Here is a 12,798-nt window from a genome sequence, read left to right on the forward strand (position 1 = left end):
CCAGTTTTCCTTTATCATCTGCTACACACTCCGCTTCCATAAGTGATATTGGTATATTTTCTGTCACATCTGCGTTTAGAATATGAGCTCCAGTTTCCTTTATCATCTGTTACACACTCCGCTTCCATAAGTGATATTGGTATATTTTCTGTCACATCTGCGTTTAGAATATGAGCTCCAGTTTCCTTTATCATCTGCTACACACTCCGCTTCCATAAGTGATATTGGTATATTTTCTGTCACATCTGCGTTTAGAATATGAGCTCCAGTTTCCTTTATCATCTGTTACACACTCCGCTTCCATAAGTGATATTGGTATATTTTCTGTCACATCTGCGTTTAGAATATGAGCTCCAGTTTCCTTTATCATCTGCTACACACTCCGCTTCCATAAGTGATATTGGTATATTTTCTGTCACATCTGCGTTTAGAATATGAGCTCCAGTTTCCTTTATCATCTGCTACACACTCCGCTTCCATAAGTGATATTGGTATATTTTCTGTCACATCTGCGTTTAGAATATGAGCTCCAGTTTCCTTTATCATCTGTTACACACTCCGCTTCCATAATGTGATATTGGTATATTTTCTGTCACATCTGCGTTTAGAATATGAGCTCCAGTTTCCTTTATCATCTGCTACACACTCCGCTTCCATAAGTGATATTGGTATATTTTCTGTCACATCTGCGTTTAGAATATGAGCTCCAGTTTCCTTTATCATCTGTTACACACTCCGCTTCCATAAGTGATATTGGTATATTTTTCTGTCACATCTGCGTTTAGAATATGAGCTCCAGTTTCCTTTATCATCTGCTACACACTCCGCTTCCATAAGTGATATTGGTATATTTTCTGTCACATCTGCTTTTAGAATATGAGCTCCAGTTTCCTTTATCATCTGCTACACACTCCGCTTCCATAAGTGATATTGGTATATTTTCTGTCACATCTGCGTTTAGAATATGAGCTCCAGTTTCCTTTATCATCTGCTACACACTCCGCTTCCATAAGTGATATTGGTATATTTTCTGTCACATCTGCGTTTAGAATATGAGCTCCAGTTTCCTTTATCATCTGCTACACACACTCCGCTTCCATAAGTGATATTGGTATATTTTCTGTCACATCTGCGTTTAGAATATGAGCTCCAGTTTCCTTTATCATCTGCTACACACTCCGCTTCCATAAGTGATATTGGTATATTTTCTGTCACATCTGCGTTTAGAATATGAGCTCCAGTTTCCTTTATCATCTGCTACACACTCCGCTTCCATAAGTGATATTGGTATATTTTCTGTCACATCTGCGTTTAGAATATGAGCTCCAGTTTCCTTTATCATCTGCTACACACTCCGCTTCCATAAGTGATATTGGTATATTTTCTGTCACATCTGCGTTTAGAATATGAGCTCCAGTTTCCTTTATCATCTGTTACACACTCCGCTTCCATAAGTGATATTGGTATATTTTCTTTCACATCTGCGTTTAGAATATGAGCTCCAGTTTCCTTTATCATCTGTTACACACTCCGCTTCCATAAGTGATATTGGTATATTTTCTTTCACATCATCTGCTCATCTGTTTCCGCTACTTCCAGATCTGCTAGCTTCCATAAGTGATATTGGTATATTTTCTGTCACATCTGCGTTTAGAATATGAGCTCCAGTTTCCTTTATCATCTGTTACACACTCCGCTTCCATAAGTGATATTGGTATATTTTCTGTCACATCTGCGTTTAGAATATGAGCTCCAGTTTCCTTTATCATCTGTTACACACTCCGCTTCCATAAGTGATATTGGTATATTTTCTGTCACATCTGCGTTTAGAATATGAGCTCCAGTTTTCTTTGATTTCTTATTTAAAGTTATCAATGGCATGTTATATGACACATCTGCCATAGATACATTAGCCAGGTCTACTGAGTCATTCCTAGGAAGAGAGGTTTCTGACAATATGGAGCAGTGTTCATTCATTTTGGGAGTTGAGGTTTTTGTTTGAAGTGTCCAGTACACTGATGGACAGACGGGCAATTCTGGAGTTTGTTAAACCTCGGTAACAGAGTTTAATAGTTTATAAGTTACTTTAGTTTTTGAGTCCTTTTTTGTAGACTTCTCACTTATTTTAATAGCTTTTTCTATTTCTTCTAGGGCTAAGTTGAATTTTTTTTTTTATCTCTTGGATTTAAAATTTTATTTTTAAATTCCTTATAAGGGAAAATATTAGCTTGTCTACATTTTGCTGTTTCATTTGTACTGTAAAAAGTAACATTAAACAGCTTAGTTTTGTTTTTGTTCTCAATGTTTTTTATTATAGCTGGCCAAGAAAGATAACCACGAATGGAAGCAAAGACATAATCACCTGTGTTAATTTTTTTGCCATTGTTCTCTTATTTACCTTATTTCCTAGTAATAATAATTTCTTCAATCTTTTTGGTATATGCTTATAATAGAAAACAATTTTTTTTAGCCATATAATATAATGATCTCCTGTGATTAGGAATCTATGCCAGACAATTTATACAGTGCCGATCTGCTGTGAGGAGTCTTGTGATCAGGAGTCTGTGCATTAAAATTACACAGTGACGATCTGCTGTGACCAGGAGTCTATACAATAAAATAACACAGTGCTGATCTGCTGTGATTAAGAGTCTGCAATAAAATTACACAGTGACAATCTCCTGTGATTAGGAGTCTGTGCAATAAAATTACACAGTGACAATCTCCTGTCATCAGGAGTCTGTGCAATACAATTACACAGTGACGATCTCCTGTGATCAAGAGTCTATACAATAAAATTACAAAGTGACGATCTCCTGTGATAAGGAGTCTGTGCAATACAATTACACAGTGACGATCTGCTGTGATCAGGAGCCTGTGCAATACAATTACACAGTGACGATCTGCTGTGATAAGGAGTCTGTGCAATACAATTACACAGTGACGATCTGCTGTGATCAGGAGTCTGTGCAATAAAAGTACACAGTGACGATCTATAGTGATCAGAAGTCTGTGCAATACAATTACACAGTGACGATCTGTCGTAAGCAGGAGTCTGTGCAATACAATTACACAGTGCTGATCTGCTGTGATCAGGAGTCTGTGTAATACAATTACACAGTGCTGATCTGCTGTGATCAGGAGTCTGTGCAATACAATTACACAGTGCTGATCTGTTGTGATCAGGAGTCTGTGCAATACAATTACACAGTGCTGATCTGCTGTGATCAGGATTCTGTGCAAAAAATTACACAGTAATGATCTGTTGTAACCATGTATTATCGGCTTTTAGTAACGATTTTTCCTCTATTTTGAAAACTGGCAGTTTAACCAATATTGTGTAATAATGGTTTAGCACATTATGACTGTTAAAAATCAATTTCAGCTGTACAAAATGTAGTTGTTATGCTTCTTAGTGTTTTTAGTCTTTGTAGCAAGCTGTAAGTTTTTATCTTACAAATGTATTTAAACTAAATTTTTACTTACATTTTCAAACCTTATATTTAAACGTTCTATATACAGAGTGAGTTTTATGTCCTGGCACACCTGGATATAATTTAAACGGCACGAGATATCTATGTAAAACCTTGACCCTACCTATTATAACATATTTTTTTAATTTTTCAAGTTGTTGAAGATTTTGCCCCCCTTTTCTAAAGGGGGGTAAAGGGGGGCAACTAAACATTTTCAAATACAAACCCCTATTATGTGACCCCTCGTTTTAAAGAGAATAAAAATAGAAATCCAATAATGCAAACTAGAGGTCTCTACGTTTATTTTAACAGATTTTATGACAAATTTACAATTGAGTAAAGGGGGGGTAAAGGGGGGCAACTAAAAATTTTCAAATACAAACCCCTATCATGTGACCCCTCATTTTAAAGGGAATAAAAAAATAAATCCAATAATCCAAACTAGAGGTCTCTACGTTTATTTTACCAAATTTTATGACAAATTTACAATAATAAAATCAGTAACTGTCTTGTTTTGTTTGTCGTGACATGAGTCAACACTAACGCAAATTCTAAAACCAGTTACCTGTTTTAATGTAGCAGGTGTTCAAACTGTTCACCTTCGGCTGTTTGACAGTGTGCTAGACGTGTGTACAACCTTGAGACATGATAGGGGTTTGTATTTGAAAATTTTTAGTTGCCCCCCTTTAGAAAAGGGGGGCAAAATTTTCAACAACCTTAAAAATTAAAAAAATATGTTATAATAGGTAGGGTCAAGGTTTTACATAGATATCTCAGTCCGTTTAAATTATATCCAGGTGTGCCAGGACATAAAACTCACTCTGTATATACATTAAAAAAACACTACTCCTGCAGCAAAAATAATTTTACTCAGTTACACTATACTTATTTTGTGCTTTAAAAAACTTTTTATAAACAAGGTTATAAAATAAAACAAGAACAAAAACCTTAACGTTTACAATATATATATATATATATATATATTAGAATACATTACGTTACCAATTCTGTTACTTTATTTATTCATATTTTAGTAAAGTATTGTAAAATATATACCTCTGGAAGTTTAGGACACATATTTCAAATGAAAACAATTTGCGACAAGAATATTTTTGCATGAAAGGGTTAAGTAAACGTAAACAGAAGACTACAATATCAACACAAAAACCTTTTAACACGTTCACGACGACGGCAATTTTACTTCGCCTTCGCTTCAATGGGCGTTGTGTGTCACCGGTGACACACTGTTTTACTGAACCTAACCTACTCTATGCTACGATCAGCTGGCGGGTGGCGAGCTACATCATTACTTTCCCGCGTTTTCCTTGTTGTTGTTCTCTTCCTGCGCAATCATCAAGCTAACCTAGTCACTCACTTGCGGCTGCTCTGTTCTCTTACGTCTTCACGACAGCTTGTGTTCTGTTTATCACAATTAGCTCAGTGCTACTATTGTGGTGTTTTATATTGTTTATATTAGTTGTTATTGTGCAATTTGAATCTTAGCTTGGGAGATGGATGACAGTGACATTGAGAACGCTTTGGACGATTTTGATAAAAGTGAACTAACTGATTTTGAGTACTCAGGAAGCGAATATGTACCTCCGTCTATCTGCTCTGACGACAGCAGGGCAGAATCTGTAGATGATATGAGTGATGTGGAAGATAACCCGCTACCTGTAAGTAATCAACAACTTGTAAACATTAACATTGTAGCTAATCCTCAGCCCCCCCCCAGATTGTAAATAATTTACATGCTGAAAATAATCTACAAAATGATTATCACCCCAATAATGTTGAACCTCATAGGCCTCAACGACAAACTGAGATTGTAAGAGTTTGGGTAGAATGCACAGAAACTGTTAGCCAGTTTCCATTTACTGGAATATCTGGCTTACAGCTCAATGTTGATGTTTCTGATCCTATGTTGGTTTTTGAACAGTTTCTAAATAACGATGTACTGGACCTTACTGTGACGGAAACAAACAAGTTTGCAGATCAGTTTTTGACCAATAACGATGTAAGCCGAAGGTCTATGATACGTCACTGGCTTCCAGTTGACAGACACCAAATAAGGCAGTTCTTAGGTATTGTTATGATAATGGGTATGTGTCCTTTACCCCACATGAGATTATACTGGTCATGTAAAGATATTTACAAAAAGGACCTGATCAAAAATACAATGAACAGGGACAGGTTCGAGAGTATTTTAAAGTGCCTTCATTTTCACAACAATGATGTTGTTGATACAGTTGAACCTACGCTTTCTAAAATGAAGGAGCTAACCAATTTACTGAACACTTTGTTCAAAAACATATATGTTCCTGGGGAAGAAGTCGTCATTGACGAGTCGATGGTGCCTTGGAGGGGAAGACTGATGTTCCGTCAGTATAACCCTCAAAAATCCCATAAATATGGAATAAAACTTTATAAAATACGCACAACATCTGACTACACACAAAAAGTCAAAGTATATGCAGGAAAAAGTGATGATACGGCCAACGTTGGTCATGCACAAAAAGTTGTAATACATTTGATGGAAGATTTGCTGAATAGTGGCCGTACCTTATTTTGCGATAATTTCTACAACAGTGTTCCTCTTGCTGCACAATTACTAAGCAAGAAAACCTATGTATGTGGAACACTGAGACAATATCGACGAGGTAATCCCAAAGAGTTGTGTGCTGAAAAAATGAGGAAAGGGAATGTGCATGCGAAAGAGAATGAGTTTGGGGTTAAAGTAATTAGTTGGAAAGACAAACGAAGAGTTCTGATGGTGAGCACTCGTCCAGAAGATGTCGATAACCTTATACCAACAGGAAGGCGCAACCGAAGAGGTGAGGAAGTACGGAAACCATCAGCTGTACTTGCTTATAATGCTGCAAAGAAAGGTGTCGATTATTCTGACCAAATGTCTGCATACTACACGTCTCTAAGAAAAAGTACAAAATGGTACAAGAAGGTAGCAATCGAGCTTCTGTTGGGTACATGTGTGGTCAACGCTTATGTAATATTCAACGAACATCGGCAGAAAAAAATAGAAATGTTACATTTCAGAGAATCACTGGTAAAGTCACTTATAGCACCAGCCGCAGCACCTCAGCAACCTGTTGGGAGGAGACCATCGCAGAATCACAAATTTTTGCAGAAACCAGGATCATCACGAAAACGATGCCTGCCATGCTACGAGAAAATGAGCAGTGAAAGGGGAGCAAAAGAAGCACGATAAAACTCTAAGCGGGTTGTAACTTATTGCAGTGGGTGCCCAAATGAACCTGCCATGTGCCTTGAATGTTACAATGCGAAACATATGTAATTTTATATATCAAACATAAAATGTTGTAGTTGTTTTCTTCATAGTTTTGTCAACAGTGTGATTGGTTATTTTTAAATACACATTTTTATTAATACTACTGAGACTTTGCGTACATTTTTACCTCCCAACCACAATCACTTTATATAAGAGAAAACACCATGCTAACTTTTATTTTAACCGTATTTATTAAAACAAACATTATTATGATAGGCGTTGAACATAAAACATGGCCTTAAACTCTGGCGTAAGTTAACAATTCATCATAACAACGTTAGCGATAGTGCGTCACCCGTGCCACACTCCGCCCAGTTGTAACCTACAGAGTGCGTCACCGGTGACACACGCCGGCATTCTGAACGAAGCAGCGTGTGTCACCGGTGACGCACGTCGTTGTGAACGTGTTAATGAAGTAAAGTAATGTAACACACAATGTGACATGAAAAGATGCGTAATAATGAATTTTACATGGTGGTATATAAACAATATTATATATGACATTGTGGTGTGCAGGCCTTACCCTTTCAAGTACGGTACGGTACTCTGTGGCAGAATTTCCTCTAAATCTCGGGTTTGCCTCTTGCAAAAATGTATTCAAAGAACGATGTAATATATTAGGGTTGCCCGTACCCCGGGAATAACTGTAGTAAAATTTCAGCGTGGTCTGAAACGAATCTTGTAAGGTATTTAGTTTTTCTTGATTTCCATATTCAGTAAAAATCTATAAAAGAAAATTAAATACATACAATTATACAGAAACTAAAACTGAGAGAACAAAGAATAATAAATATGGGTGTTAGCTGTATAAGTAACTCAAGTAGTTTAAACCTTAAAAAAATTATACTGTACACAGGGTGGCCACTCAAAATCTCTTTTCAAACTCTCGGTTTTTTCCCAGTTTTTCCGGTTGAAAATTTCCGATTATCTAGTCTATTTTCAAACCGAATAGACAACTGTAGTACTGTATTTAACCCTTACACCAAGTGCAACGATGACGTTTTATCGTCATTTTATTGCCACTAACAGTATTTGCAAGAAAAGCTGCGGTGCTGTAGTAGCATTTCGTCGCTAGCGATATGTGAGAAATTCTTTGACAATTTATCGCTATCACTTATTTTAAGCTCCTTAATTTTTATCTCTGTGTCTTTCGATGTGTCGTTTGTATCGTGGTTACTACCGCTCTGCCGCTTAAAGCGTACCACTCGTTTAGTGCACTCAATTTTAATTATCCAATGCATTGTTACGTTTTTTTTGGGGAGGGGGAGGCTTGCCTCGGCACTTGAGTAGGGGTAACCCAGATAAGCTCACTATACTAGTAGAGGTAACCTTAGATCAATCGGTGTCTAATGTAACTCACGAACATATGTTGATCTTCAATCACAATTTCAGGATTCCCGTCGCCTAAAATACGATGTTTCGAGATTAATCAGCTCTTGATTCAAGAAGCTGTCAAATTACGTTTTCATTTTATAAGTCCTTGGAGACGGAAAAATTATTTTTTAAATTTTCCCGGTTTTCAGAAAAATTCCCGGCTTATTCCCGGTCGGGTGGCCACCCTGTGTATAAATGCATAATATACTGCATACGTACCATGCAACCAGAGATTCCAAAACAACACAGAAGAGTTATAATACGGTACTCAAGGGCGAATAAACTGATACTAATTAGCTAAAAATGTTAATATATTGTGATTAACATTTACAATCCTATTGTGATTAACATTTACAATCCTATTGTGATTAACATTTTAAATCCTATTTCATCTTAGAGTTTAGGACTATCTGCAGTTTTTTTGAAGGCCAAAGAACAATCAACGGCCAGTACTATGGTGACATATAAGACGTGCCGTTCCAACTTAACACTGCAGGCTCTTGACTGAAGGCGTAAATCTGCTTCGTGACAACACCCGCCCACATATGGCACAGCTGATAAATGAAAAACTTCAGAAACTGGGGTGAGGGATCCCCCCACGACTTCCATCTGTTTGAACCCCCTAAAGAGGGTAACATTTCTAATTCAATGAAAAGGTCAAAAATTAGGTGCAAAATTGGCTTTGTGATCAACGCAAAGAATTTTATGCCAAGGGCGTTTACAAATTAGCAGAAAGATGGGACGTGTTGCTAGAGACTATGTTGAAAAATGTCTTTTAGGAGTGTAACAGATAATAATTTAAACTTGCTCAAAGCTTGTCTCAGTTTGATTGGTATAGTCTTTTCCAAATTACTTACACTAATACCGCCTTTCAAGTACTTCACAAATAATCTTGTGTGCTCATACAATTACTTCTGTCCCAAGATTCTCTTTCTGTTAACACACTGACCTACTGCCATTGTTTTAAATAACTATATATATATATATATATATATATATATATATATATATATATATATATATATATATATATACATATACACATATAAAACACTGATATAAATGAGTATACTATCCTTAAAGTGTTTTGATTTATTTTAATCATCTTCAGTCAACTAACCACACGGAAAGACATATCTATATCATTCTCAATATCCAGTCCACATGAAATCAATATACAGTGAGTATGTTCTGAGGTTATGTCATCAATCAGAGCAAAATTTGGTTTACAGTGAGTATGTTCTAAGGTTATGTCATCAATCAGAGCAAAATTTGGTTTACAGTGAGTATGTTCTGAGGTTATGTCATCAATCAGAGCAAAATTTGGTTTACAGTGAGTATGTTCTGAGGTTGTCATCAAGCAGAGCAAATTTAGATTTATCTTGTAAATACGAGATGTTTTATGTTTGACAAAGATTTCTATATTTTAGAACAACCAAACATTTAATCCACCCATGGTTTCTGGACTGAAGATGGTTTAAATAAATCAAAATCGGTCTCAAATACCCTCACTTCAATGATTTTTGAGGTCATTAATGATTTATATACAAAGAAAATTCACGTCTCCTTAGTGAATCAAACAAAACTTGAAATTGCATCACAAAGAGTGACGTGACATAATTATAGTATATGTATCACTTGCTTGATCCTCATATATATATATGTGTGAGCTATCGAAAATTAAATTTGCGTTTTTACTTACATTGAGAAATGAGAAATTATTGTCAGGAACAACTCCATTATATTTCTTTAAAATACTGTATATTTTGAATCCTGTCATGACATTCAAATTCTGTTCTATCGGTGCATTCAGATTCTTTGGATTGAATATGTCATTGAAAAACTTGTCAATCTCTGACATGAAGTCTTCTTCTAAGTCTGAAACATAAAAAGACAATAGATATATTTTTTAGTAATTCGTAATTTGATGTCAACACTTGGTAAATATGTTTTATATCCTGCATGAGTCAATATGTGTGAATGTGACCACTATAAATGGCTTTCAACTAAATTAGAACAACAAAAGGGGTTTCCTATAAATATTTTATAAATGTATATGGTGTTTAAGGGATATACTCAGTAGTTGCATAATAAATGTACTGTCCTCAGATTACTGATAAATAATAACTTAAAATAAACGTGTTAATATTTGTAATAACGTCTCATAAACTAAGACGGTCTCCTAAAGGTGGTATGGTCATAGTCAACCATAGGCATATCTAGGATGACCTAATGGGGGGGAGGGGTTACCATTACAAATTTTCTGAACCTCCCAGTCAAACTGGGATACGGGAGCATCAACTCCCCTACCCGGAATATGTTAACGTTAACAATATTAAAAATTGAAAGTTTGAGCCATCTGAGAGCATTTTTATTCTTATTTTATGCTCTACAAAAAACAGCTATAACATTAGCGAAAAGTTATCCTTTTGGAGACCGCCTGAGAATAGAAAAGAATTTCTAGAAAATTACGCTATATAAATGAGAATAACAGAGGCATGAACAAGATCATCATAAGAACTACAAGATAAAACCTCAATCTTTTACCTAAAATTTACACATTTTGATATAGGCTTCCAGGATACATATCTTTTACATATACAATATATATATATATATATATATATATATATATATATATATATTACTTGAAAATATGGGTGTGTATTTGTATTAGTTAAATAACATGTATTTCATTTAACTGTTTTTTAAATTCAAACCATGTCATCACTGATAAAAAAATATTGGCTTATAAATTGACATGTAGTTTTATAGAGGATAATTTACTGTGTGGAGAAATTTGAGACATGAACTTAGTAATTGGTTTTTACAGCGGCTGAGCAGTTGACGTTCAATGTGTGCACTCGTATTGCGCATAGACGCAGCAAATGCTCGGAGATAAACAAATATAGACAAGTATGAACTTCAAATTAAATACGAGTAAAATCTGTTAATACCTATTGTAATAATTAATGAACGTACATAAATATAAATCAACAAAAAAAATTTATTTTGTTTATTGGCATTCTAGTCATAACAAAGAATCTATTGTCAATTTGGCATTCTTACAGTTTTAGACAATCTATTAGACAACCTGAGATCTGATAAGGGAGGCAGGTATGGACAACATGTTCGTTATTTTTTTTCACATAACAAAATATTAGCCTTTTATTTAGCAGTTTCTTAGAAGCAAGTAAGCTGTAGGGAGCTGGTGGTCCCTATGGGTCCGTATCCGACAGTCTTTCAAGCGGAGGTCGCAGCTATTATGGAATGTGCTCGTGAGAAAAAAAAGGCATTCTGGTTTCGAGAGAAAAACTCAAGTTTTTCTCCGAAATTAACAGAAAAACAGCCAATGAACAGTTCAAAATCTTTTTTTTTAAATTATAAAAAAAAAACTTACAGAAAGCTGATCCAAGCTGCAAAAGCATATGATGGCTCAAAATCAATAATTTCTTCTAAAAACGTTTCTAAAACTCTATGGGGCATCATTAACCCCATAAGATAGGCTAAATAGCCCTAACTCCGCCTCTTGGATAAAGGCATATTTCATTTCATTTTTTTATTTCATTAACAATAAACATCAAGAATCCAAGCAAATCACAGTCAAAATTGAGGACACCCTTGTGAGTAATGTTTCTAGGGTTGCCGACGAGTTTAACGGATTTTTTGCGTCTGTTGCTTGTCCATCGCTGCCACAGGGGAATCTCACGCGTAGACAGAGTCCAACAGCCTCAATGGCTCTGACTCCTGTAGTTAAGGAAGAGCTCGATAAAATCATTCAACAACTCCCAGCTAAAAAAATCAAATGATCTAGAATCGAGATCCATGTGGTTAATAAAACAATGCTCAAGGCATATCGTGACACCACTGATTCAATTGGTCAATTTGTCTTTTAACTCAGGAGTTTTTCCCTCTCTCCTAGAAATTGCAAAAGTGCATCCAATTTTCAAGAAAGAAAACCCCTGTTCAACTATCGGCCTGTCTCAAATTTGCCTGTATTGAGCAATATATTTGAAAAACTTTTTCTAACGAGAATGCTTTATTTCTTAAATAAAAACAACTAGCTTTCTGAACACCAATATGGATTCAGGAAAAATAAATTGACGATAGACACAGTGGTGAGTTGATATGGTAGAGGGACTAGAACGTCAGGATCACACATTAAGTCTGTTCCTTGACCTTTCTAAAGCATTCGACTGCGTTGACCATGAAATACTGTTTGACACATTTCAATCTCATGGCATCCGAGGTGTGCCGCTCTTATGGCTTAAATAATTTTTAAGTCAGAGAACTCAAGTGGTTCAGATCTCAAACCAATTTTCTAAACCAATTCAACTGAGTTATGAAGTCCCTCAGAGCTCTATACTCAGTCCAATCCTTTTCATGTTATACGTCAACGACGTACATTCATCGCTGCTGCATGGTAAAATTGTGTAGTATGCTGATGACATGACTCTCTGTTTCAGAGATAACTTACAAGAAGGTTTGGAGCTACAATCCCTTGTCGATATCAACAATTGTGTTCAATATTTCAATAGCCTCAACCTTCAAATGAATTCTTCGAAATCCAACGTGTTGAATTTCACACTGCGTCCAATGGACTCCCAATGTGGGTCAGCCAGAATATATGTTTTGAGGTCCTTG

At 35.7% G+C, this 12,798-nt stretch overlaps 1 protein-coding gene across 3 annotated transcripts in view; it reads right to left on the reverse strand.

Moving 5' to 3' along the window:
• LOC124360811 (atlastin-3-like) overlaps positions 1-12,798 on the reverse strand; it is a 65,219-nt gene that overhangs the window by 18,324 nt on the left and 34,097 nt on the right. For 2 of the 3 annotated variants that reach the window (XM_046814724.1, XM_046814725.1), the window contains 2 exons: positions 9,857-10,032; positions 7,304-7,504 (listed from right to left, as the gene is read on the reverse strand). In XM_046814724.1, the coding sequence (XP_046670680.1) occupies positions 7,304-7,504; positions 9,857-10,032 (377 nt within the window). The remainder of the gene's footprint in view (positions 1-7,303; positions 7,505-9,856; positions 10,033-12,798) is intronic. The other variant, XM_046814726.1, reaches the window with a different exon arrangement.

This window comes from Homalodisca vitripennis, chromosome 4 (genome assembly GCF_021130785.1).
Source record: "Homalodisca vitripennis isolate AUS2020 chromosome 4, UT_GWSS_2.1, whole genome shotgun sequence".
In the NCBI taxonomy this organism is placed as follows: domain Eukaryota; kingdom Metazoa; phylum Arthropoda; class Insecta; order Hemiptera; family Cicadellidae; genus Homalodisca; species Homalodisca vitripennis.